This window comes from Passer montanus, unplaced genomic scaffold, assembly GCF_014805655.1.
Source record: "Passer montanus isolate IOZ18808 unplaced genomic scaffold, ASM1480565v1 scaffold272, whole genome shotgun sequence".
Classification (NCBI taxonomy): Eukaryota; Metazoa; Chordata; class Aves; order Passeriformes; family Passeridae; genus Passer; species Passer montanus.
Window position 1 is genome coordinate 24,443 of NW_024367395.1, and position 27,413 is coordinate 51,855.

Below are 27,413 nucleotides of genomic sequence, written 5' to 3' on the forward strand. Positions count from 1 at the left end.
CCTGGGGACAGTGTGACAGCCCTTTGGGGACACTGTCACGTTCCCCTCCAGGGGCATTTGGGGACATCGCAGCCCCTGGGGACACCGCGGGGCTGGATCCCAGAACTCCCAAACCCCCAAACCCCAAATCCCAAACCCCAAATTCCCAAGCCCTCAAGCCCCTCCTGTCACCTCCAGGATCTCCAAACCCCAAATCCCCACCCCAGGATGACACCTTGGGGACACTGTCACCCCCCCAGGACACTGTCACATTCCCCCCCCAGGGGCATTTGGGGACATCGCAGCCCCTGGGGACACCGCGGGGCTGGATCCCAGAACTCCCAAACCCCCAAACCCCAAATCCCAAACCCCAAATTCCCAAACCCCCAAGCCCCTCCCGTCACCTCCAGGATCTCCAAACCCCAAATCCCCACCCCGGGATCTGAGACCCCTCCCCCAGGGATAAAGAACCCCCAAATCTTATAAAAAAACCCAAATCCCATTAAAAAAGCCCCAAATCCCGTTAACCCCCCCGCCTCCAAATTCCACTCAAAAAACCCCAAACCCCATTAAAAAACCCCAAATCCCACAAAAAACGAGTCCAAAAGTGGGGGATTCTTCCCAGCTTCAGCCCCCCGGGCTCTGATATTTATAATATTTATATGGAACCCCGGGATTTGGGGAAAATCCGGGCTTTTGGGGGGAAATCCCGGGATTTTGGGGGTGCCACCCCCCGATTGTCACCGTGTCACCCCCGATTGTCACCGGGAGGGGGGAGGGGACACCGGGGGTATTTACAGCGTGGGGGAGGGGCGTACGTACATATTTATAGGGGTTTTTTTTGGGGGGGAAAAGGGGGAATTCCCAACAAAGTGCATCTGTCCGTCTGTCCGGCCGTCCGGGGGGAATTCCCGGCCGGAATTCCCTGGAAAATCTTCCGGGGGGGGTCTGGGGGAGGGGAGGGAAATTCCAGCCCATCCCCCCCCTCTGGGTTAAAGGTGGGCGGGGGCGTCGGAGCCTGGAAGAAAAGGGGGGAAATAATGGGGGAAATAACGGGGGAAAAGGGGAATTAAATAATGGGGGAAATAAGGGGGAAAATGGGAAATTAACAGGGGGAATAATGGGGAGAATGGGAAATTAAATAATGGGGGGAATAATGGGAGAAATAGTGGGGGAAATAATGGGGGAATAATGGGGAAAATGGGAAATTAACATGGGAAATAATGGGGGGAATGGGAAATTCAGTAATGGGGAAATAATGGGAGAAATAATGGGAAATAATGGGAGAAATAATGAAGGAAATGGGAAATTAATGGGGGAAATAATGGGGGAATAATGGGGGAAATGGGAAATTAAATAATGGGGGAAATAATGGGAAAATAATGGAAATAACAGGGGAAAAGGGAAATTAATGGGGGAATAAAGGGGAAATGGGAAATGAATGGGGGATAGTGCGGTGTGGGGAAGGGGACACGCTGGGGACACGCTGGGGACACGCTGGGGACACGGACGGTGCACGGGCTCTCACCTGTGCCGTGGGTGGCGGTGCCAGCGCGGGTGGCGGTGCCACCGTGTCCCCAGGGCGAGCTCTGGGGGCTGGGGACGTTGTTGGGGACACTGGGGACGGCGCTGGGGACACTGGGGACGTTGTTGGGGACGGCGGCGTCGCCCCCGCCCAGCGAGCGCAGCAGCTGCCGGTGAGCGGCTTCCATGGCCTGGGGGGACAGGGACAGCTGGGGACACGCGGGGACACGGCTGGGCCAGCCCCTGTCCCCCGAGTGTCCCCCCCATGGCCCCAGTGGTGTCACTGTCCCCGTTACTGTCCCCAGTGTCCCCTCACCCTGAGGCTCAGCAGTTTCACATTCATGTCCCCAGTGATGTCCCCAGTGATGTCCCCAATGATGTCCCCATGTCCCCAGTCTCACCCTGAGGCTCAGCAGTTTCACATTAATGTCCCCATGTCCCCAGTGATGTCCCCATGTCCCCAGTCTCACCCTGAGGCTCAGCAGTTTCCCCCGCAGCTCCTCCAGGGTCCCCAGGAGCAGCTCCGTGTCCCCGGGGGGGTCCCTGCTGTCCCCTCCCAGCCGGGGGGGCCCCGTGGGGAGGCTCAGGTAGAAGAAATTCCCTGCAGGGGACAGGGGACATCAGTGGCCCCGGGGACCCCTGGTGGCCCCCAAGGGCTCCTGGTGGCCCCGGGGACTCTTGGTGGCCCTCCTGGGGGTGTTTCTGGTGGCCCTTCTGGAGTTTTTGGTGGCCCCAGGGATATTTTGGTGGCCCCAGAGGATTTTTGGTGGCCCCAGGAAGGAATTTGGTGTCCCCTGGTGGGGTTTTTGGGGCCCTTTTGGGGTTTTTGGGGCCCTTTTTGGGTTCTTTGTGGCCATTTTTGGTTTTTTTGGGGGCCCTTTTGGGTTTTTGGGGCCCTTTTTGCATTTTTGGGGGCACTTTTGGGGTTTTTGAGGCCCTTTTTGGGGTTTTGGTGTCCATTTTTGGTTTTTGGGGCCCTTTTGGGGTTTTTTGGGGGTGGGGGAGGGGCTGGTTACCCTCAGCGCTGGCTCCGCCTCCTTCCCGCAGCTCGGGCTCTGATTGGCTGCAGCCGCGCGGGGGCGTGGCCTCCTCCGGCCCCTCCTCCTGGGCTGGGCCCCCCAAAAAAGGGGGGGGAGGGGAAGGGGGAGCGGCCCCGCCACCGGAATGCGGTAATTAGCACCCCAATTAGTTAATTAGCACCCCAGTTAGCTCATTAGCACCTCAATTAGTTCATTAGCACCCCCAATTAGCACCCGAAATGAATTGGCACCCGAAATCAGCACCCCAAAGTTAATTAGCGCCCCTAATTAGCACCCAGCACCCCAAAATCAGCACCCGAAATTAATCAGCACCCAAAATTAGCAACCCAAATTAATTAGCGCCCAGCACCAAAAAGAAGCACCCCAAAATGCCAAAATTAGTGTTCAGAACCCCAAATCAGAACCCGCAATTCATTAGAATCCAAAATCAATTAGCACCCCAAAACCAGCACCCAAAATTAATCAGCGCACAGAACCCCAAATGAGCACCCAAAATTAATTAGCACCCAAAATTAATGAGCACCCAGCAGCCAAAGCTGGGACCCAAAACTGGCACCCAAAAGCAGCGCCCCAAAATTGGCACCCAGCACCAGACCCCAATCAGAGCCCGAAATCAGAGCCCGAAATCAGAACCCAAAATCAGAACCCCAAGATCAGAACCCCGAGATCAGAGCCCGAAATCAGAACCCCAAACGAACGCCCTGAAATCAACACCCAAAAATCAGCTCCAAAACCCAGAACCCAAAATCAGAACCCCGAGATCAGAACCCCGAGATCAGAATCCCAAACGAACGCCCTGAAATCAACACCCAAAAATCAGCTCCAAAACCCAGAACCCAAAATCACGATCCCGAAATCAGCGCCCAGGGAACGAGACCCCAAATCCCAAGAGGAGCAGGGAAGGAGACCCCAAATCCTGGGAATGAGAGAGACCCCAGATCCCAGCAGGGATCCCAGCAGGCACTGCAGGGAATTCCCATCGATTCCCCCACAAATCCCACCCCAAATTCCCCAAATTCTCCCGATCCTACCCCAAATCCCACAGAAATCCCTGCCCCAAATCCCAGAGGAATTCCTGCCCCAATCCCCCTTTACCTTTCCGGTTGATTCGGATCCCGTTGGGCTCCGGCCCCTCCGGCCCTTCCTGGCTGGACACCGGGAATTCCCGACCGGACTTTGGGAATTCCCGAGTGGACATTGGGAATTCCTGGCTGGACACTGGGAATTCCTGGCTGGACATCCCGGAATCCTGGCTGGACACCGGGAATTCCTGACTGGACGTTGGGAATTCCCAGCTGGACGTCCCGGAATCCCGGCTGGACGTGGCCGAGTCCTGGCCGGACGTTGGGAATTCCCGGCTGGACACTGGGAATTCCCGGCTGGACATTGGGAATTCCTGGCCGGACGTTGGGAATTCCCGGCCGGACGTTGGGAATTCCTGGCCAGACGTTGGGAATTCCCGGCCGGACATTGGGAATTCCCGGCTGGACGTTGGGAATTCCCGGCTGGACATTGGGAATTCCCGGCTGCACAGGCGGGGGTCCCGGAGCCGCCGGACAATCAGGAGCCGCAGGGCCTCCACTGGGATTGGGGAGGGAAAATGGGATTTGGGGTTTTCCAGGGGAAATGTCCCGGGATGGGGAGAGAGGGATCTGGGATGTTCCCCAGGGGGTGGAGGAAGGAAAACTGGGGGATTTGGGATTTCCCCAGGGAATGGGGGAAGGACATTTGGGGGATTTGGGATTGTCCCCAGCTCTCACCATCCTCCAGCGCTGCCTCGACCACTCCGGCGCTTCCCGGGGATTTGGGGATTCCGGGAACGGGGCCGGGACCCCCCGGGGCGGGGTCGGGGTCCCCCAGGCCGGGGTCGGGGTCAGGGTCCCCCGGGTCGGGGTCCCCAGCTCCGGCCCCCCGCGGCTCCTCCAGCAGCTCCTGCGCCCGCCCCGGGGGCTCGGGGTCACTGCCGGCTGCCGGGGGACACAGAGGGGACATGGGGACACCGTGGGGACACCGAGGGGACACGGGGACACCGAGGGGACATGGGGACACGGACAGGACAGGGACAGGGATGGGGCAGGCCCGCATACCTGAGGAGCAATCCTCGGGCTCGGTGTCCCGGGCCAGCTCCGGGGACACGGCGGGGTCCGGCAGCAGCAGGCTGGGAACGGGAACGGGAATGGGAATGGGACAGGGACAGGGATGGGGACAGGGAAAGGGATGGGGACAGGGACAGGCAGCCCCAAGTCCCCATCCCAGAGACCCTCTGGGGACACCGGGGACCTCCTGAGCTCCATCCCCGTTCCCATCCCCTCCCCATTACTCCCGTCATTCCCACTCCCATTCCCCTCATTCCCACTATCCCCTCATTCCCATTCCCATCATTCCCATTCCCGTTATCCCATTGTCCCATCCCCAGTCCCACCTGGCCCCGTCCCCGCTGGCCTCGCTCTGTCCCTGCTTTGGTGGCCCCGGGGGGCTCCTGGTGGCCCCTTGCACCGCCTGCTCCAGCAGCTGCATCCACCTGCGAAAGATTCCAGCCAGGAATTCCAGCCGGGACCCCCAGCCCTTCCCGGGGACCCTCCCTCTCATCCCCGGGAGGAATTCCAGCCCTTCCCAGGGACCCCCAGCCCTTCCCGGGGACCCTCCCTCTCATCCCAGGAGTTCTGTCCCCCCGGGGAGGAATTCCAGCCCTTCCCAGGGACCCCCAGCCCTTCCCGGGGACCCTCCCTCTCATCCCAGGAGTTCTGTCCCCCCGGGGAGGACAGAAAAAACCAGTCAAGGGATTTTCCAGCCCCTCCCAAGGGATTTTCCAGCCCTTCCCAGGGGCTTTTCCAGCACTTCCCAGGAATTTTTGTCCCCCCAGGGAATTTTCCAGCCCATCCCAGGGGATTTTCCAGCCCATCCCACGGATTTTTTTCCCCCCAGGGACTTTTCCAGCCCATCCCAGTGGTTGTCCAGGGTTTCCCCTCACGTGTTCTTCTCCGAGGACGTCAGTGCCACCAGCTCGTAGATTTGGGGTCCCAGCTCCGAGGTGCAGATGATGAACAGGGCGCGCTTGTCTAGGAGGGACAAAATTCCCAAAATTCCCAGAATTCCCAAAATTCCCAGCCCCAGAATTCCCAAAATTCCTGGAGTTCTGGGATTTCCCCTCTCACTTGTGGCCACGGAGCAGATGAGCCCAAGCTGAGCTGAAGCCCCATTCCCACACCCCTTTTTCCCCCCAAAACCCTTTTTCTCCACAGAAAATCCCAGATTTTTACACAAACCCCCCATTTCCCCCCATATCATTCCCAGAATTCCCGGAATTCCCTGATTTCCTTGCCCTCCTGTGGCCAGAGTGCACCAGCAGTGAGCTGAGCTTGAGCACAGGGCTGAACCCCCGTTTTCCCCCAAAAACCTCATTTTTTAATGCAAAAAAACCCCATTTTTTTACAGAAAAAACCAATTTTTTTACACAAACCCCCCATTTTTTAACAGAAAAAACCAGTTTTTTTACACAAAACCCCCATTTTTTTACACAAAACCCCCATTTTTTTACACAAAACCCCCATTTTTTTACACAAAACCCCCATTTTTTTACACAAAACCCCCATTTTTTTACACAGAAACCCCATTTTTTTACAGAAACCCCCCATTTTTTTCTAATGCAAAACCCCCATTTTTTTACAGAAAAAAATGATTTTTTTACACAAACCCCCCATTTTTTAACAGAAAAAACCAGTTTTTTTACTCAAAACCCCCATTTTTTTACAGAAAAAAATGATTTTTTTACACAAACCCCCCATTTTTTAACAGAAAAAACCAGTTTTTTTACACAAAACCCCCATTTTTTTACACAGAAACCCCATTTTTTTACAGAAACCCCCCATTTTTTTCCACAAACCCCCAGAAATCCCCGTTTTTCCCCCATTTCATCCCGGAATTCCCTGATTTCCCTGCCCACCTGTGGCCACGGAGCGCACCAGCAGCGAGCTGAGCTTGAGCACGGGGCTGAAGCTCTGCTTGGTGTCCGGGGCCCCCCCCAGGCCACCCTTGCTGTGACACTTGAGCAGCCAGCGCTCGTCCTGGCGCTGCAGCAGCACCAGCAGCTCCTCCAGCAGCAGCACGTGCAGGTCTGAAAAATTCCAGGGGGTTGGGGAATTTTTGGGGATTTTTTCTGATTTTTTTGGGAATTTTGGGGGATTTTTTCCGATTTTTTGGGGATTTTTTCCAATTTTTTTTCGATTTTTGGGGATTTTTTAAATTTTGGCGACCTTTTTTAATTTTTAGGGGATTTTTAGTGATTTTTTGGGGGGATTTTTTTAGGTTTTTGGGTTTTTTTTCAGTTTTTGGGGTATTTTTTGGGGGGGATTTTTGGATCCCAGTCCCGCCCAGTTGCCCCCAGTCCGTACCCACACTCTTGTCCTTGCCCACTCTCCAGGTCAGGGGTCCCTCGTGGATCATCCGGTGTGTGGTCAGGTCCAGGTTCTGTGGGACCAAAACCCATGGAAACACCCCAAAACCCAGGGAAAACGCCCCAAAATCCATGGGAAACAGCCCAAAATTCATGGGAAAGACCCCAAAATCCATGGGAAACAGCCCAAAATTCATGGGAAAGACCCCAAAATCCATGGGAAACAGCCCAAAATTCATGGGAAAGACCCCAAAATCCATGGGAAACAGCCCAAAATTCATGGGAAAGACCCCAAAATCCATGGGAAACAGCCCAAAATTCATGGGAAAGACCCCAAAATCCATGGGAAACAGCCCAAAATTCATGGGAAAGACCCCAAAATCTACGGGGAACACAAAGCAACAGTGGCGTTCTGCAAGGAAAATCATGGGATTTCCACAGAAAAAATGGGGGATTCCCATGGAAAACTGGGGTGCAGCAATGGGGACTTCCAAGGAAAACCGAGGGATTCCCATGGAAAAACGGGGGATTTCCATGGAAAACTGGGGGATATCCATGGAAAACCAGGAGATTCCCATCAAACCCATGGGTTCCCATGGAAAACCAGGGTGCAGCAATGGGGACTTCCAAGGAAAACCGAGGGATTCCCATGGAAAAATGGGGGACTTCCATGGAAAACCGGGGGCTCCCCACAAACCGCGGGGATCCCCAGGGGAAGGCGGGGAGGGCCCGTGCCCCGGAGCAGCGGGAATACCCGGAATTCCGCGGCCAGGGGGTTGCTGGTCCTCTCCAGCGCCGAGGTGTCCAGGCGCCGCTGGTGCTCCCGCAGGCGCTGCCGGTTCTCGGCGCGCCGCACGGCCTCGTTCACCGCGCGCAGCACCTCCCGGCTCTGCTCGTGGGCACGCAGCAGCTTCTGCTGCTCCGAGGAGCCCGCTGGGAACGGGGAGAAACAGGGAGAAATGGGGAAAATCCAGGGAGAAATGGGGAAAATCCAGGGAGAAATGGGACTGAGATCATTGATCGGGCACGCAGCAGCTTCTGCTGCTCCGGGGAGCCCGCTGGGAATGGGGAAAAACGGGGAAAATCCAGGGGAAAATGGGACTGAGATCATTGATAGGGCACCCAGCAGCTTCTGCTGCTCCGAAACGGGAAAAATGGGGAAAATGCAGGGGGAAATGGGGAAAATCCAGGGGAAAATCCAGGGGAATATGGAACTGAGATCATTGATAGGGCACCCAGCAGCTTCTGCTGCTCTGGGGAGCCCGCTGGGAATGGGGAGAAACGGGAAAAATGGGGAAAATGCAGGGGGAAATGGGGAAAATCCAGGGGAAAATCCAGGGGAATATGGAACTGAGATCATTGATAGGGCACCCAGCAGCTTCTGCTGCTCCGGGGAGCCTGCTGGGAACGGGGAGAAACAGGGAGAAACCCATGGGATAACGGGAAAAATCCATTGAAAGATCCGGGGAAAAATGGGATGAAATCCAAGGAAAGATCCAGGGGAAAATGGCGAAAATCCAGGGAAAAGCAGGGGGCTGACAGGGAAAGCAGGGCAGGGGAAGTGGGGGCTCTCCAGGGCGAAGGGAACGAGGAATCCCAGGACAGACCCTGGGACGGGGCGCTCCGTCCCTACCCGGGGTGCACTTGATGACGTTGTCCAGCAGCAGCGGGTACTTGGTGAGGCGCTGCATCTCCGCGATCAGCAGATCCTTCAGCTGCAGCCGCCGGCACTGCGGGTTGCTCTCGGCCTCCTGGGAACGCAGGAGCTTGAGATCACCAGCTCCTGATCCCACTGCTTCCCGGAATCCCGGAGCTCCTGATCCCTCTGCTTCCCGGAATCCCGGAGCTCCTGATCCCCCTGCTTCCCAAAATCCTGGAGCTCCTGATCCCCCTGCCTCCCAAAATCCCAGAGCTCCTGATCCCACTGCTTCCCGGAATCCCGGAGCTCCTGATCCCTCTGCTTCCCGGAATCCCGGAGCTCCTGATCCCCCTGCTTCCCAAAATCCTGGAGCTCCTGATCCCCCTGCCTCCCAAAATCCCAGAGCTCCTGATCCCACTGCTTCCCAGAATCCCGGAGCTCCTGATCCCACTGCTTCCCAAAATCCCTAAGTTCCTGATCTCACTGCTTCCCAGAATCCTGAAGGTCCTGATCCCCCTGCCTCCCAAAATCCTGGAGCTCCTGCTCCCTCTGCTTCCTGGAATCCTGGAGTCCCTGATCCTCTGCCTCCCAAAATCCCAAAGTTCCTGATCCCTCTGCCTCCCCAGATCCTGGAGTTCCTGATCCCTCTGCTTCCTAAAATCCTGGAGCCCCTGATCTCTCTGCCTCCCAGAATCCCAGAGCTCCTGATCCCACTGCCTCCCAAAATCCCGGAGTTCCAGATCCCACTGCTTCCCCAAATCCCAAAACCCTGGAGTTTCTGACCCTCATTGGTTCCCCAAATCCCAGAGTTCCTGACCCCACTGGTTCCAGGAATCCCAAAATCCTCAGCGAGCCCAAAAATCCCGAAACCGCCGAAATCCCCAAATCCCGAAATTCCCGACCCCGCCGGGCGACATAAAGGAGAAAAAGGGAAAAACCAGGTGGGAACAGGGAAAGAGAGGGCGCAGACAAAGGCGAGGAAAGGTGGGAAACGCGGGAGGATCCCTGGGAAGCGCAGACCTGCATGAAGAGCTGGAAGCGGCTCTCCTTGCGCTGCTTGGTGCGGATCAGCTCCAGCGCCACCGACTGCGAGGAGCAGAAGGCGGCGGCCACGCGCTGGAACTCCTCCTTGGCAGCGCCCTCGAACTGGGACCAGCGGGAAAACGGGCTTGGGACCCCGGGAAAACGGGCTTGGGACCCCCGGGAAAACGGGCTTGGGACCCCCGGGAAAACGGGCTTGGGACCCCGGGAAAACGGGCTTGGGACCCCCGGGAAAACGGGCTTGGGACCCCCGGGACTGCCAGCATTCCCGGGATTCCCGAAGTTCCCGGGGTTCCCAACATTCCCGGGGTTCCGGGGAGGGGGGGCTCCCTACCCGGGCCAGCATCAGGTCGCCGATCTCGCCGATGATGGGGCCCTGCTCCTCCCGCAGCTTCCTCATGGATTCCGAGAGGGAATCTGGGAATGCAGGGAGGGGAGAGGGCAGGGGGGGGAAAGGGGCGAAAAGGGGAAAAAAGGGAGGAAAAAGGGGGAAAAAGGGGAAAAAAAGGGGGGAAAAAATGGGGGAAAAAGGGGGAGGAAAAGGGGGAGGAAAAGGGGGGAAAGGGGAAAAAAGGAGGGGGAAAGGGGGAAAAAGGGAGGTAAATTTGGGATTTTGGGAATTTGGGAATTCTAGAGATTTGTCTCACTCTGCACATCAGTGAGGTCAGGCAGGTTGGGGAAGAGCAGGACCCCAGTGGGATCTGGGGAAAGCAGAGGGGTCAGGAAGTTTGGGATGTCAGGATTTGGGAATTTGGGGATTTGGGATTTCAGGATTTGGGAATTTGGGATTTCTGGGATTTCAGGATTTGGGGATCTGTCTCACTGTGCACGTCGATGAGGTCGGGCAGGTTGGGGAAGAGCAGCCCCAGCTCCTCCCGGCTCAGGAGCTGCTCCCGGCGCAGGCGTTGGAAGAAAAGCAAATCCAGAACGCGCAGGATGCGCAGGTGGGACAGCTCGGTGACAAACAGCTCTGGGGACACACAGGGGACATTGGGGACACGTTGGGGACATTGGGGACAGACTGGGGACAGACTGGGGACATCCAATTCCCAAGGCAGCCCCCGGAGCAGAACCCGACACCCAGAACCAGCCCCAGCACCCCAAAACCAGCCCCAAATCCCGGGAAAAAACAGGAATGAGATCCCGAATCTCGGGAGTGAGACCCCAAATGCAGAAGTGAGACCCCAAATCCATCAAGGGACAAGGAATGAGATCCCAAATCCTGGGAGCGAGACCCCAAACCCAGCAAGGAACAGGGAACGAGACCCCAAATCCTGGAAAAGGGCTGGGAGTGAGACCCCAAACCCCAGGAATGAGCCCCAAACCCCAGGAATGAGATCCCAAATCCTGGGAGTGAGACCCCAAACCCCAGGAATGAGCCCCAAACCCCAGGATTCATCCCCCAAACCCCCAGAATGATCCCCAAACCCCAGGGTTCGTCCCCCCAGAGCCCCCCCCGCCCCAGCCCCCCGGCATTCCCGGCATTCCCGGCATTCCCGGCCGCTGCCCACCGTTGATGACCTCCTGGCGATCCACCTCGCGCTGGGGCAGGCTGGCCAGCAGCTCCCGGCTCACCGAGTGCTGCCAGCTCTGGGAATTCTGCTGCCAGCTCTGCTGGGCATTCGGGGCCGTCTGGGAGTCGGGCTCCGGCTCCAGGTCGGGCACGGGGCCCTGCTCGTCCTCCAGCAGGTGGGGCAGGAAGGGGTCGGGCCCCAGGCCCAGGCTGGGGGAATCCATGCTCCTGGGAAGGGGAAAAACCGGGAAAGAAGGGGGGAAATGGGGAAAGGATGAGGAAAAAATGGGGAAAATTGGGGGGAAAAATGGGGAAAGAAGGGGGGAAATGGGGAAAGGATGAGGAAAAAAGTGGGGGAAAACGGGAAAATTGGGAGGCAAAAAAAGGGGAAAGAAGGGGGGAAACGTTGAGAAAGAATAAGAAAAAAAGTGGGAGAAATGGGGAAAATTGGGGGAAATTTGGGAGGGAAAAAGGGGGAAAGAAGGGAGAAAAACTGAGAAAGAATGAGGAAAAAAGTGGGGAAAAAAGAGGGAAAAATGGCGAAAATTGGGGGGAAAAATGGGGGAAATTTGGGGAGGGTTAGACAAGACATTAGTAAAAAATTTCTTCATGGAGTGGGTTGTAAAACATTGGAAGCGTCCTAAACCCCGGAATTCCTGTCCTAAATCCCAACATTCCCATCCTAAACCCTGAATTTTTGATCCTAAATCCCAAAATTCCCGTCCTAAACCCCGGAATTCCTGTCCTAAATCCCAACATTCCCATCCTAAACCCTGAATTTTTGATCCTAAATCCCAAAATTCCCAGCCCAAATCCGAAATTCCCGATTCTAAATCCTGAATTTCCCATCCCAAATCCCAAATTCCCCATCCCAAATCTCAAAATTCCTGATCTTAAATCCCAAAATTCCCATCCCAAATCTCAAAATTCCTGATCCAGGGAAAAAATGGGGAAAAAAGAGGGAAAACTGGGGAAAACTGGGAATGGGAATTCCAGGGGGGTCACTCACCTGCGCCCCATCTTTGGCGTGTAGGGGGGGGTGGGGTTTTCCAGGGATCTGGGAAAAGAACGGAAAAATCCCCCTGGGCTGTCCCAAAATCCCAAGTTTTCCCCGATCTTGACGAGTTCACCCTCAAATCCAGGGATTCAGCCCCAAACCCGTTACGTTCTACGGATTTTTCCATGGATTTTTCCATGGATTCTGCAGAAATTTGGGAGCTGAAGGAATAAAACCCCCTCCCTCCAGCCCCCTAAATCCCACTCCCAAAAACCCCAAATCCCAAACTTCCCCCGATCCCAATTTCCCCTCCTTTCCCAGACTTCCATCCCAAACCCCAAAACCTGGAGCTGGGCCCTCTGGAATTGTGGGAATTCCATGATTTCTGGGATTTCCCACCTGCTGGAGAGGCTGGAGGTGCAAAGCCCTTCCAAAAAACCCCAAATCCCTCCATCCCCATGCTCCCACCTGGCCAGAGTTTGCTCCCAAACCCCCGTCACCCCAAAATCTGGGGCTGGACCCTCCAGAATTCCGGGAATTCTGGGATTTCTTGGATTTCCCACCTGCTGGAGAGGCTGGAGGTGCAAAGCCCTTCCCAAAAAACCCCAAATCCCAAATTCCCCCTATCCCCACGCTCCCACCTCCCCAGAGTTTGCTCCCAGAGCCCCGTCACCCCAAAACCTGGGGCTGGGCTGCCCGGAATTCCGGGAATTCCGGGAATTCTTGGATTTCCCACCTGCTGGAGAGGCTGGAGGTGCAAAGCCCTTCCAAAAAACCCCAAATTTCCCCAATCCTGATGTTTCCACCTCCCCAGCGTTTGCTCCGAGAGCCCCGTCACCCCAAAACCTGGGGCTGGGCTGCCCGGAATTCCGGGAATTCCGGGATTTCCGGGATTTCCCACCTGTTGGAGAGGCTGGAGGCGGAGGAGGAGGCGGAGTGCAGCCGGGCGGGCTCGCTGCCCGTGTCCATGTCCACGTCGCTGCGCGAGCGCGGCACCAGCTCCGAGCGCCGTGAGCGCCGCAGCTCCTCCCGGCCCTTCAGCGACTCCGAGCGGCCCAGGCGCACCTCGCAGCGGGAGCTGCTGGGAATGCCGGGGGAAAATGGGAATGCTGGGCAAAAATCCTGGGATTTGTGGCAAAAAATCCCCGGGAATTACGGCAAAAATCCCCGGAATTACAGGAGAAATCCTGGGGTTCACAGGGAATTGCCCCATAGGGATCAGGCGCACCTCGCAGCGGGAGCTGGGAATGCCGGGGGGAAACGGGAATGCTGGGCAAAAGTCCCGGGATTCACGGGGAAAAATCCCCGGGAATAACGGCAAAAATCCCCTGAATTACAGGAGAAATCCTGGGGTTCATAGGGATCAGGCACACCTCGCACCGGGAGCTGCTGGGAACAGGGAATTCCAAGGGAAACATTGGGAATTCTGGGCAAAAATCCTGGGATTCGTGGGGAAAAATCCCCTGAATTACAGGAGAAATCCTGGGGTTCACAGGGAATTGCCCCATAGGGATCAGGCGCACCTCGCAGCGCGAGCTGGGAATGCCGGGGGAAAAATGGGAATGCTGGGCAAAAATCCTGGGATTCATGATGAAAAATCCCTGGGAATTACGGCAAAAAATCCCCAGGAATCATGGCAAAAATCCCAGGAATTACAGGAGAAATCATGAGGTTTAGAGGGAAACGCCGGGATCAGGTGCACCTCGCAGCAGGAGCTGGGAGTTCCAGGGGAAAAATGGGAATTCTGGGCAAAAATCCTCAGATTCATGGTGAAAAATCCCGGGGAATTGCAACAAAAATCCCCAGGAATTGCAGCAAAAAAATCCCAGGATGTATGAGGGAAATCCTGGGGTTTAGAGGGAAACGCCGGGATCGGGCGCACCTCACAGCGGGAGCTGCTGGGGATGGGGGAAAAAATGGGAATTCTGGGCAAAAATCCTGGGATTCACGGCAAAAAATCCCCAGAATTAAAGGAGAAATCCCCGGAATTAAAGGAGAAATCCCCAGAATTAAAGGAGAAATCCTGGGGTTTAGAGGGAAACGCCGGGATCAGGCGCACCTCGCACCGGGAGCCGCTGGGAACAGGGAATTCCGAGGGGAAAAATGGGAATTCTGGGCAAAAATCCTGGGATTTGCGGGAACAAATCCCGGCCCCACCTGTCGGGCTCCAGCAGCTCCTCGGGGATGCTGCCCGTGGACAGGCGCTGCTGGCCCGGCTCCGGGGGCTCCCCGTGGCTGTTCTCAAAGTGCTGGATCATGGTCCGGACGTTCCCCGGCTTCACTGCTGGGAAAACACGGAATTCCGGGAGCTGGGGGGGCCTCAGAGACAATTCCCATCCTAAATCCCAAAATTCCCGTCCTAAACCCCGGAATTCCTGTCCTAAATCCCAACATTCCCATCCTAAACCCTGAATTTTTGATCCTAAATCCCAAAATTCCCAGCCCAAATCCGAAATTCCCGATTCTAAATCCTGAATTTCCCATCCCAAATCCCAAATTCCCCATCCCAAATCTCAAAATTCCTGATCTTAAATCCCAAAATTCCCATCCCAAATCTCAAAATTCCTGATCTTAAATCCCAAAATTCCCATCCCAAATCTCAAAATTCCTGATCTTAAATCCCAAAATTCCCATCCCAAATCTCAAAATTCCTGATCCTAAATCCCAAAATTCCCATCCCAAATCCTGAATTCTTGATCCTAAATCCCCAAAATTCCCATCCTAAAATCCCGAATTCCCATCCCAAATCCCAAACCTGATCCCAATTCCCAAATTTCCCTTCCTAAATCCCAAACCTCCAATTTCCCTCCTAAACCCCAAATTCCTAAATCCCAAACCCTGATCCTAAATGCCAAATCCCAAATCCCAGAGTTCCTCCAGGAATTCCACCAGCGAAGAAAAAAATGGGAATAAACCCCAAAACCAAGGGGAAAAAAATGACTCAAAAATGAAGGAAAAGCAACGAAAAATTTGGGAATTTTTACCTTCCGCAGGGGACAGGGGGACATGAAATGCTGGAAAACAAAGAGGAGATGTCAAAATTCCCAAAACCCCGGGGGAAAACCGGGAATTCGGGAATGCTGATGGGATGAGAACGGAAAAGAACGGGATGGGAACGCGGGAATGAGGCCGGGATCTGGGAATTCCAGGGGAAATCCCAAGAAAATCCCAGGAAATGGATGGGAAACCCCTGGAAAATTCCAGAAAAATTCTGAAGACAATCCCTGTAAAATGCCCAGGAATTCCCGGGATCCGCAGGCATTCCCAGATTTCGGAATTCCGGGGTCACTCACTGCTCTGGGAGGAGCTCCGGGGTTTCCCGATGTATTTCAGGATCGGGTTCTGCCTCTGCTCCTTCTCCTTCCTGGAGCTGCTGCTCTGTTGGGAAAAAATCCTGGAATCGCTCGGAATCCCGGGAATTCCCCAGCCCAAAGCCCAAAATCCCATCCCGAATTCCCAGGTCCCATCCTAAATCCCAAATTCCCATCCCAAATTTCCACCCTAAATCCTAAATCCCCATCTCAAATCCTAAATCCCCATCCCAAATCCCGAATTTCCGTCCCAAATTCCAAATCCCCACCCCAAATCCCAAATTCCCACCCCAAATCCCAAATTCCCACCCCAAATCCCAAGATTTGGGTCAAAAAATCCTGGAATTCACGTCTAAAATTCCCAGGATTTGGGTGAAAATGCCCAGGATTCCCCCCAAAACCCCCAGGTTGGACCCCTGGGATCTCCTCCCGGGAATTCCTGGGAATTCCCGGCAATTCCCACCTTCTTGGCCTTGGGGAAGAAGGGCAGCCACTTGTCCTTGTCCGGGAGCTTCTCGGGGGCTCCGGGGTTTCGGGATTCCCGGGATTCCCGGAATTCCCGGGGCCGGATCCCGGCGTGGGCCATGAAGGTGCTGAGGGCGAAGGCCATGGGAGAGCTGGGGAAGAGAATTCCAGAGGTGGGACGGGCAGAATTCCCGGGATTCCCGGCATCCCCGGATCCGCTGGGAGAGGGGGAAGAGGGAAAACTGGGAATTCCAGGGGAGGATTCCACAGGGAAAGTCGGGAATGGCCCAAATTCCTGGATTTTTTCCCCGCTGGATCCGCTCACCTCCGCTCCTCCTCGTACTTGGAGCTGCGGGAAAAGGAATTCCTTGGAGTCTTCCATTCCCAGTCCCAAAATTCCCATTCCCAGTCCCAAAATTCCCATTCCCAGTCCCAAAACTCCCACTGCAGCCCCACAATGCCATCAGGAATTCCCGAATCCCACCAGGAATTCCCAGTCCCAGCTCTCACAGGATGTCCTTGAGGTGCCGATCCCAACGATCCCATAAGAATTCCCAAAGATCCCACAGGAATTCCCAACGACCCCATGGGAATTCCCAAAGATCCCAACAGGAATTCCCAAAGATCCTATGGGAATTCCCAACGATCCCATGGGAATTCTCAATGATCCCATCAGGAATTCCCAAAGATCCCATGGGAATTCCCAATCCCCTCCTCACAGGACGTTCCTGAGGTGTCCATCCCAACAATCCCATGGGAATTCCCAGTGATCCCCATTGCTCACAGGATGTCCCCGAGGTGCCCCAGCTGCCTCCCATCCCAACGATCCCACAGGAATTCCCAGGGTAATTCCCATTCCCCAATCCTCACAGGATGTCGCCGAGGTGCCCCAGCTGCCTCCCATCCCAACGATCCCACAGGAATTCCCAGGGTAATTCCCATTCCCCAATCCTCACAGGATGTCGCCGAGGTGCCCCAGCTGCCTCCCATCCCAACGATCCCACAGGAATTCCCAGGGTAATTCCCATTCCCCAATCCTCACAGGATGTCGCCGAGGTGCCCCAGCTGCCTCCCATCCCAACGATCCCACAGGAATTCCCAGGGTAATTCCCATATCCCAGCTCTCACAGGATGTCCCCGAGGTGCCCATCCCAGGGGAATTCCCAGCGATCCCACAGGAATTCCCAGAGGAATTCCCAATCCCCATTGCTCACAGGATGTCGCCGAGGTGCCCCAGCTGCCTCCCATCCCAACGATCCCAAGGGAATTCCCAGAGGAATTCCCAATCCCCAAAGCTCACAGGATGTCCCCGAGGTGCCCATCCCAGCAATCCCATCAGGAATTCCCAGCGATCCCACAGGAATTCCCACAGGAATTCCCAGAGGAATTCCCAATCCTCACAGGATGTCGCCGAGGTGCCCCAGCTGCCTCCCATCCCAGCGATCCCACAGGAATTCCCACAGGAATCCCCATTCCCAAAGCTCACAGGATGTCCCCGAGGTGCCCATCCCAGCAATCCCATCAGGAATTCCCAGCGATCCCACAGGAATTCCCACAGGAATTCCCAGAGGAATTCCCAATCCTCACAGGATGTCGCCGAGGTGCCCCAGCTGCCTCCCATCCCAGCGATCCCACAGGAATTCCCACAGGAATCCCCATTCCCAAAGCTCACAGGATGTCCCCGAGGTGCCCATCCCAGCAATCCCATCAGGAATCGAGGTGCCCCAGCTGCCTCTCTGCCAGCGCCCGCTCCCGCTCCCGGCGCTCCCGCGGCTCCCGGGCGCCGCTGCCCGGCTCCAGCTCCTGCAGCTCGTTCTCCCCGTAGAGGCTGCCCAGCCCCAGCGTGCGCTTCGTCCTGGGGGGACAGGGGATTGGGGCCCGGGATTCCCGGCATTCCCGAAATCCTGCTTGGCTCTCCGGGAAAAGGTAAAAACCAACGGGATTGGGGCCCGGGATTCCCGGCATTCCCGAAATCCTGCTTGGCTCTCCGGGAAAAGGTAAAAACAACGGGATTTGGGGCCCGGGATTCCCGGCATTCCCGAAATCCTGCTTGGCTCTCCGGGAAAAGGTAAAAACCAACGGGATTGGGGCCCGGGATTCCCGGCATTCCCGAAACGAAATCCTGCTTGGCTCTCCGGTCATCCTGGGGAAACAGGGGATTGGGGCCCGGGATTCCCGGCATTCCCGAAATCCTGCTTGGCTCTCCGGGAAAAGGTAAAAACCAACGGGATTGGGGCCCGGGATTCCCGGCATTCCCGAAATCCTGCTTGGCTCTCCGGGAAAAGGTAAAAACAACGGGATTGGGGCCCGGGATTCCCAACATTCCCGAAATCAGGATGTCCCGCTTGGCTCTCCGGGAAAAGGTAAAAAAAATGGGATTTGGAGCGCCCAGAAAGACCCGAAATTCCCCAAATTTGGGATTTTCCGCTTGGTTCTGCGGGAAAACAAAAAAAATAACAGGATTGGGAACTCCCAGAATCCCAAAATCTGGGATTTACAAAAAAACGGGATCAGGAGGTCCTGAAATTCCCAATTCTCCTGAGGTTTTCATGGGAAAAAACAAAAAAACCAGGACGGGGAGCTCCTGAAATTCCCAAAATTTGGGATTTTCCCCAGGTTCTGGTGGGAAAAAGCAAAAAAAACGGGACTGGGAGGTCCAACAACTCCCAAAATCCGGGGTTTTCCTGAGGTTCTGCCCTGAAGAGGGATGGGGGAGCTCCTGGAATTCCCAAAGCTGGGGATTTTTCCGGGATTTTTCCGGGATTTTTCTAGGATTTGGGGGGTCCCACCTGTAGTCCTGGAGCTGCTCCTGGATTTCTGGGATCAGGAATTCCTGCGCCTCCAGCAGCGCCGGCCGCAGCTCGTCGCCGTTCCGCAGGCGCAGCTCTGGGAATGGGGAAATTTGGGAATTTGGGAATGCTCCGGGGGCTCCTCTCACTGCAGAGCTGATTCCCAACTTTCCTGGGGCTCTGGGAAAAGTTTGGGAATTCCCAATCCCGGCCCTGGGCTCCTTTTCCAGGGGGAAATTCCCGGAATTCTGAACTCACCGATCTCGGCCAGGAGCTGCTCCGGCAGCTTCACCCGCAGGGGCTGGAAAGGAGGGAAAAGCATCCCAAAATCCAGGAAATCCATCCCAAAAATCTCCCAAAATCCTGGGAAATCCATCCCAAAATCTCCCAAAATCCTGGGAAATCCATCCCAAAACCCATCCCAAAATCCTGGGAAATCCATCCCAAAACCCATCCCAAAATCCTGGGAAATCCTCCCCAAATTCCTGAAAATCCTCGTTAAATTCCTGAAAATTCTCCAGCATAGCAGGAAATCCTCCCCAGACTCCAGAATATCATCCCAAAATTCTTGAAAATCCTAGAAAATCCTCTCTAAATCCTGGAAAATCCTCCCGAAATCCCTTTAAATCCCCCCCAAACCCCTGGAATCCCCCCAAAACCTTGGGAATTCCCCTGAATCCCGGGAATCCCCGAATGCCGGCGCTCACCGCCGCCCTGTCCAGGAAGATGTTCCAGATGTCCCTGCCCAGGGCCCGGCTCTCCCGGGGGCTCTGCTGGCAGCAAACCTCGCAGCACAGGTGGAAGAGCTGCGGGAAAGCCGAGGAAATCCCGGGAATGCCGAGGAAATCCCGGGAATGCCGAGGAAATCCCGGGAATTCTGCTCCTGGGAACGCCCCGGGGCTGGGAATGGGACCCCAGGGAGGAGGAAATCTGGGGATTTATTCCCAGGAATATCCTTGGAAGCTCTGGGAAGGCTCTGGGAGGTGCCAGAAGTGGTGGAAGAGCTGCGGGAAAGCCGAGGAAATCCCGGGAATGCCGAGGAAATCCCGGGAATGCCGAGGAAATCCCAGGAATGCCAGGAAATCCCGGGAATTCTGCTCCTGGGAACGCCCCGGGGCTGGGAATGGGACCCCAGGGAGGAGGAAATCTGGGGATTTATTCCCAGGAATATCCTTGGAAGCTCTGGGAAGGCTCTGGGAGGTGCCAGAAGTTGGGAATGTGATCCCAAGGGTCGGAAAATTCCATGAATGTTGAGGAAATGTTGGGAATTTTTGAGGAAATCCCGGGAATTCTGCTCCATCCCCACCCTACACCCGGGGAGGTGCCATGGGTTGGGAATGGGATCCAAGGAGGAAATCCCAGAATTCCTGCTCAGTTTTTAGGCCCAGGAATATTCCTGGAATGCTCTGGGAGGCGCCGGAAGTTGGGAATAGGATCCCGAGGGTCAGAAAATCTGGGAATTTTGAGGAAATCCCAGAATTTCTGCTCCCAGGAATATTCCTGGAATCGCCGGGAGGTGCCAGAGGTTGAGAATGGGATCCCAAGAGCAGAAAATCCCAGGAAAATTTGAGGACATCCTGGGAATTCTGCTCCATCCATGATCTTGGAATGCTCTGGGAGGTGCCAGAGGTTGGGAATGGGATCCCAGGGGTCAGAAAATCCCGGGAATTTCGGGAATTCCTTACCAGGGGAGTGGGATCAGCCTGGGAGAAGAGGAACCTCAGGAAAACTCCCAAATGGGCCGGGCGGGATTTGAGAATTCCCAAATCCTGGAACACGGAATCGCTCTGGGAACAGAGAGAGGGAGAAGTGGGAAGCGCCAGGATCCCAAAAATCCCCCCCAAAACCCCCCCTGCATCCCCAGCCCCCCAAGAGCAGAAAATCCCAGGAAAATTTGAGGACATCCTGGGAATTCTGCTCCATCCATGATCTTGGAATGCTCTGGGAGGCGCCAGAGGTTGGGAATGGGATCCCAGGGGTCAGAAAATCCCGGGAATTTCGGGAATTCCTTACCAGGGGAGTGGGATCAGCCTGGGAGAAGAGGAACCTCAGGAAAACTCCCAAATGGGCCGGGCGGGATTTGAGAATTCCCAAATCCTGGAACACGGAATCGCTCTGGGAACAGAGAGAGGGAGAAGTGGGAAGCGCCAGGATCCCAAAAATCCCCCCAAATCCCCCCTGGCATCCCCAGCCCCCCCCAGGAATTCCCAAATCCCCATTCCCGCCGGGATCCTCACCTCGTTGCTGCCGCTGCCGGGCTCACAATCCTCCTCGGGCCCGATGATCTGCGGCCTCCCCGATCCCTATCCCAAAAAAAAAACCGGGATCAAGCTCCGGGAAGGGCTCTGCGGGGGATCCCCGTGGGGATTTTCCCGGATTTTCCGGGATTTTCCGGGATTTTCCAGCCCCACCGGATCCGTGGAGAGGCGGGAGCCGAGCACGGGGGAGCTGCGGGGGCTGCTGGGCTCGGAAAAGCCGGAATTCCGGGACACCTGGGAACGGGAATTTCGGGATCAGCATCCCCAAAACCCCCCCCAGGGGAGGCGGGGATCCCAAAATCCCTTGGAATTCCCAGGGAAAAAGAGCTGGGAATTCCAGGGGATCCCAAATTATGGGGGAGCTTTTCCCTCTCCTGGAATTTCCCCCCCTTTTACCAAACTTTCCCTGGAATTCCCCCCGTTTTTCCCAGAATTTTCATCCCCTTTCCCCAGATTTTTCCTGGAATTATTTCCCCCCCTTTTTCCTGAATTTCCGCCCTTTTCCCCTTGCTTTCCCCTCAATTTCCCCCCCCACCTTCTCCCTGGAATTTCCCCCCCAGGCTTTTCCCAAACTTTTCCTGGAATTTCTCCCCCTTTTCCCCAAACCTTTCCTGGAACTTTCACCCTCTCTTCCCAGGTTTTCCCTGCAGTTTCCCCCCTCTTTTCCCGGATTTTCCTGAACTCCTCCCCACCCTTTTCCCGTATTTTTCCCGAATTTCTCCCAGACTTTTCCCGATTTTTCCCGGATTTTTCCCTCACCTCTGCGGACTCCAGCCCCGGGTCCCCATCCTGGGCATCCCTGGGGAATCGCCCCGGGAGCTGCGGGGAGCCCCGCAGAGCCTCCCCTTCCAGGGAGCCCAAATCCTGGGAAAGGGGACACGGATCAGGGAAAGGGGAACTCCCGGGGCAGGGAATTCCCAGGAAAGGCAGAAATGGGAAAAGGGATCCCAGAAATCCAGGAATGAGGGAATTCCCACCTTCACCCCAATTCCCACCGAGCTCCTCCATCCCCAGTTTTATTTTTTGGGAAAAGCAGAATTCCCAGAGCTCGGAAAGAACTGGGAAGGGCTCGGGGGCGATCCCGGGATTATTCCTGGGATGATTCCTGGAATTCCAGGGATCATTCCCAGATCCATTCCCGGCCCATTCCCACACCCATTCCCGCGTTATTCCCGACCCTTTCCCATGATTATTCCCAGCCCATTCCTGGCCCATTCCCACATCCATTGCCAGATCCATTCCTGGCCCATTCCCGTGTCATTTCCGTGACCATTCCCACGATTATTCCCGGCCCATTCCTGCTTTATTCCTGGCCCATTCCCGTGATTATTCCCAGCCCACTCCCAGATCCATTCCCAGCCCATTCCCGTGTCATTCCCGTGTCATTCCCGTGTCACTCCCGTGTCATTCCCGTGTCATTCCCATGTCATTCCCGTGTCACTCCCGTGTCGTTCCCGTGTCATTCCCGTGTCATTGGCCCATTCCTGCGTTATTCCTGGCCCACTCCCGTCATTATTCCCAGCCCACTCCCACATCCATTCCCAGCCCATTCCCACACCCATTCCCGTGTCATTCCCACATCCATTCCCAGCCCATTCCCGTGTCATTCCCGTGACCATTCCCGGCCCGTTCCCAGCCCATTCCCATGTCATTCCCGTGTCATTCCCGTGTCATTCCCATGTCATTCCCATGTCATTCCCGTGTCACTCCCGTGTCGTTCCCGTGTCGTTCCCGTGTCGTTTCCGTACCGCTCCGCGCGCCTCCTGCAGCACCTTGAGCTGCAGCTGGCTGAGCCGGCGCCGCGCCCCCTGCAGCTGCTCCTCCAGCGCCGCGCCCGGCTGCCGCTGCAGCAGCTCCTGGAAGCGCTGGGACAGAGGGGACCCCTCAGCCACCCCGGGAGACAGCCGGGAGACAGCCCGGAAACAGCCGGGAAATACCCAGGAAATACCCGGGAAATATCCAGGAAATCCCCGGGAAATATCCAGGAAATCCCCGGGAAATATCCAGGAAATATCCAGGAAACAGCCGGGGAACAGCTGGGAAATACCCAGGAAATATCCAGGAAATATCCAGGAAACACCCAGGGAACACACGGGAAACAGCCAGGAAATACCCAGGAAACAAACAGCCGGGAAACACCCAGAAAATACCCAGGAAACAGCCGGGAAAAACCCAGGAAACACCCAGTAAACACCCAGGAAGCAGCCAGGAAACAGCCGGGAAATACCCCGGGAAGAGCCAGGGAACACCAGAAAATTTTTTTTAAAAATTCCAGAAAATAATAAAAAAAAATCTCAGGAAAATCCCCAAACATGCCACTGATCTGTCTGGGGTTTTCCAGGATTTTTCATGGAAACGCTGGGAGGGAGAGGGAATTCCCACAGCGTTCCCAGGAAAACACCCAGAAAAAATAATTTTAAAAAAAATCTCAGAAAATTCCAGAAAATAAATAATAAAAAAAAAAAAACCCAACTCAGGAAAATCCCCCCACATGCCACTGGGGTTTTCCGGGGTTTTTCATGGAAATGCTGGGACTGACAGGGACAGAATTCCCACAGCGTTCCCAGGGACAGCCCGGGAAAACACCCAGGAAACACCCAGGAAAAATAATAAAAAAAAATCCCAGAAAATCTCCCCCCTGAAATAATCCCATGAAAATCACAAACCCCCAAAAAAACCCCTCAGAAAATCCCAGAAATTCCCAGAAATCCCCCCAGGAAAGCGGGAGAGGAGGAAGGGCAGCACCTGGAGCTCGGCCTCCTCCTGGCGCAGCATGTTGCGCAGGATCTGCGCCGCGTGCTTCTGCACCTCGGGGTCCTGCGGGCACGGCCGCGTGAGAGCGGGAATAACGGCGGGAATAACGGCGGGAATGACGGCGGGAATGACGGGAATGGCAGCGGGAATAACGGCGGGAATGACGGGAATGGCAGCGGGAACGGCAGTGGGAATAACGGGAATAATGGGAATGGCAGCGGGAATGGCAGCAGGAATGGCATTAGGAATAACGGGAATGGCAGCAGGAATGGCAGTGGGAATGACAGCGGGAATAATGGGAATAACAGTGGAAGTAACGGGAATGACAGTGGGAATGGCAGCAGGAATAATGGCAATGACAGTGGGAATAAAATGGGAATGGCAGCGGGAATTACAGGAATGACAGGGGGAACGGCAGTGGGAATGACAGTGGGAATAATGGGAATAATGGGAATAACAGGAATGGCAGTGGGAATAACGGGAATGGCAGCAGGAATGGCAGCGGGAATGGCAGTGGGAATGGCAGCGGGAATAACGGGAATAACAGTGGGAGTAACGGGAATGACAGTGGGAATGGCAGCAGGAATAATGGCAATGAGCGGGAATGGCAGCGGGAACAGCAGCGGGAATAACGGGAATAATGGGAATGGCAGTGGGAATGAGAGCGGGAATGAGAGCGGGAATGGCAGCGGGAACAGCAGCGGGAATAACGGGAATAATGGGAATGGCAGTGGGAATGAGAGCGGGAATGAGAGCGGGAATGAGAGCGGGAATGAGAGCGGGAATGAGAGCGGGAATGAGAGCGGGAATGAGAGCGGGAATGAGAGCGGGAATGAGAGCGGGAATGAGAGCGGGAATGAGAGCGGGAATGAGAGCGGGAATGAGAGCGGGAATGAGAGCGGGAATGAGAGCGGGAATGAGAGCGGGAATGAGAGCGGGAATGGCAGCGGGAACAGCAGCGGGAATAACGGGAATAACAGTGGGAGTAACGGGAATGACAGTGGGAATGGCAGCAGGAATAATGGCAATGACAGTGGGAATAACAACGGGAATAACAACAGGAATAACAACAGGAATGACAGTGGGAATAATGGCAATGACAGTGGGAATAGCAGTGGGAATAATGGGAATAATGGGATAATGGGAATGGGATTGGTGGGTTAATGGGAATGGGGGGAACAGTGGAATTCATGGGAATCACGGGATGGGATGGCAATGGGAGTGGGTACGAGGGGTTGGGATCCCCTCAGGCAATTCTGGGATCTCCTGGGGGAGTTCTGGGGTCACTTGAGGGAATTCGGGGCTCCCCCTGGAATTCCGGGCTCCCCCTGGAATTCGGGGATCCCCCTGGAATTCCGGGCTCCCCCTGGAACTCCGGGCTCCCCCTGGAATTCTGGGATCCCCCTGCAATTCCGGGATCCCCCTGGAACTCCGGGCTCCCCCTGGAATTCTGGGATCCCCCTGCAATTCCGGGCTCCCCCTGGAATTCCGGGCTCCCCCTGGAATTCGGGCTCCCCTGGACCTGCGGCTCACCTGCAGGGGCCTGGGCTCCGTGATGCGCTGGGGGGGCCCCTGGGGACACCCCGCGGGCTCCGGCTCCTGCTGGGACCCCGGAACCCCCACGGAGCCGGGGGGGGACCCCAGCAGGGTCAGGGCCACGTAGGCACCGGCTGGGAACAGAACGGGACACGGGAACGTCAGCGGGAGCTCCGGGAAAGGTCTGGGATCGAGGGGGGCTGGGGGGCCGGCGGGGAAAATCCACAAGGGAATAATTCCAGGAGGAATGGGAGCGGGAAGGATTCCTGGGAAAACGTGGGGTGATGAGGGGGATTCCAAAAAACTACTGGGAAAAAGGAGCCAGGAGGATTTCCAGGAACGGGGGGAAAAGGATTTCCAGGGAATATCTGGGATAAGGGGGTGAGAAGGATTCCCAGGAAAAACTTGGGAGAAGAGGTGAGAAGGATTTCCAAGGAAAAATTTCCAGGAAAAATTTCCAGGAGAACTGGGAGTGGGAAGCATTTCCAGGGAGAATGTGGGATGAGGGGTGGGAAGGATTTCCTGGAAAAACGTGGGAAAAAGGGCTGGAAACACTTCCGGGCTGGCCCCGAATTCCCGAGGGATGGAAAACGTCCTCCCCCTCCCCCAGCGCCGCCGAATTCCCACGGAATGGGAGCAGAATTCCCAGGAATTGAAGGCAAAACTCACACTTGATCAACTTCACCACCTCCAGGTGGGAGCTGTTGGTCACCATCGTCCCGTTCACCTGGAACAGCGGGCAGGGCTGGGAAAACGGGAATGTCCCCGGGAATGTCCCCGGGAATGTGGGGAGGGGGCTGGGAAAGGGCTGGGAAAACGGGAATGTCCCCGGGAATGTCCCCGGGAATGTGGGGAGGGGGCTGGGAAAGGGCTGGGAAAACGGGAATGTCCCCAGGAATCTCCCCGGGAATGTGGGAGGGGAGTGCCCACCTTGAGGATGCGGTCACCCTCCTGCACGCCGGCCCTCATGGCAGCCCCACCTGCACACGGGACAGGGCAGAGCTCAGATTTCTTCTGGAACGTTCCACAGGGCCTTCCCCACCCCCTCGGCCCCGCCCCTGCCAACCCCCCAGACAGGGAGCGCTTCCCCAGGGACGCCCCGCTGCCCCCACACTCCCTGCCATCTTTCTCCACCATTTTCTGCCCCAGGCTGAGACTGGGGATGGAAGAGGGGACCCTGGGAATTGTCCATCCGTGTCCACCCTGTGTCCATCCGTGTCCACCCTGTCCCCCTGTCCCCCTGTCCCTGTCCCCACCGGGCCGCACGGACTGCACGAGCACCACGCGGTCGCCGCTGACGGTGAAGCCGAAGCCATGCTGGTCCCGCTGGATGATGACACAGCGCTGCACCAGCCCTGCGGCACCACAGACGGACACACGGACACAGGGATACACAGGGGACACAGGGACACACAGACAGAGAGAGGACAGACGGACACACAGGGGACACACGGACACACAGGGACACAGGGACACACAGGGGACATGGGACACAGGGACACACAGGGGACACAGGGACACACGGACACAGGGACACACGGACACAGGGACAGGAGCAGGAGGAGGCAATGAGGCTCTGCAGTGTGGCTTTGGCCCTGAGGAAGCCCCGGTCCCAGGGCCTGCAGGGCCTCGGGGTCACTGCCCAGCCTGGGCCACCACTCCCGTGGCCACCCTGACCCCATGGTCACTGTCCACCCCTGACCACCACTCCCGTGGCCACCCTGACCCCATGGTCACTGCCCAGCCTGGGCCACCACTCCCGTGGCCACCCCTGACCTCGGGGTCACTGCCCAGCCTGGGCCACCACTCCCGTGGCCACCCCGGACTCCCCAGCCCCAAATTCCCCCTTGTGGGACCCCAAATCCCAAATCCCAACGTTCCAAGAGTGTGGGAAGATCTGGGCCCGCGCCCCCAGCCCTGAGTGCCCGCTGAGTGCCCAAACTCCGGAACTCCCCAGGGAAATCCCCACCTGTGGACTCCGAGGCGTCCGAGGGCTGCCGGCGGTGCCCGGGGGACCCGCGCTCCGAGGGGGACTCGCCCAGGGACGAGGAGAGGCCGCTCAACCTGGGGGGGAACGGGAGCTCGGGAACTGGGAACGGCCGGGATGAGCCCCGGTCACCCCCGGACAGGGGGGATGGCCACTGGTCACTGCCAGCACAGCTCAGATGATTCAT

The 27,413-nt window shown here is 56.3% G+C and overlaps 1 protein-coding gene across 1 annotated transcript; it reads right to left on the reverse strand.

The window, feature by feature from the left end:
• Window positions 1-587: 587 nt before the first annotated feature.
• On the reverse strand, window positions 588-27,413 carry ARHGEF11 (Rho guanine nucleotide exchange factor 11). Its single transcript, XM_039713046.1, has 40 exons — window positions 27,209-27,413; window positions 26,496-26,594; window positions 26,170-26,219; window positions 25,909-25,966; window positions 25,237-25,373; window positions 23,695-23,766; window positions 22,698-22,814; window positions 21,709-21,813; window positions 21,103-21,183; window positions 20,929-20,994; window positions 20,705-20,806; window positions 19,399-19,497; window positions 18,950-18,992; window positions 18,692-18,788; window positions 17,635-17,757; window positions 17,490-17,516; window positions 16,228-16,251; window positions 15,901-16,054; window positions 15,420-15,504; window positions 15,111-15,140; window positions 14,284-14,410; window positions 13,028-13,204; window positions 12,139-12,186; window positions 11,128-11,357; window positions 10,440-10,586; window positions 9,951-10,033; window positions 9,596-9,721; window positions 8,570-8,687; window positions 7,691-7,869; window positions 6,935-7,010; window positions 6,487-6,657; window positions 5,515-5,602; window positions 4,966-5,064; window positions 4,631-4,701; window positions 4,304-4,510; window positions 3,639-4,124; window positions 2,520-2,612; window positions 1,974-2,104; window positions 1,508-1,694; window positions 588-997 (listed from the first exon to the last, which is right to left on the reverse strand). Exons 1-40 carry the CDS (start codon window positions 27,411-27,413, stop codon window positions 972-974), a joined length of 4,644 nt encoding a protein of 1,547 aa, XP_039568980.1. The 3' UTR covers window positions 588-971.

Bases quoted from the DNA above. Each gene is read 5' to 3' on its own strand.
- ARHGEF11 (XM_039713046.1), bottom strand. From the start codon at position 27,413: ATGAATCATCTGAGCTGTGCTGGCAGTGACCAGTGGCCATCCCCCCTG. The intron at 14,411-15,110 runs GTAAAAATTCCC...GTGTTTTCCCAG, and splicing joins CCCCCTGTCCCCTGCGGAAG to CAGTGAAGCCGGGGAACGTC. The intron at 5,603-6,486 runs GTGGGCAGGGAA...TGTCCCTCCTAG, and splicing joins GGTGCGCTCCGTGGCCACAG to ACAAGCGCGCCCTGTTCATC.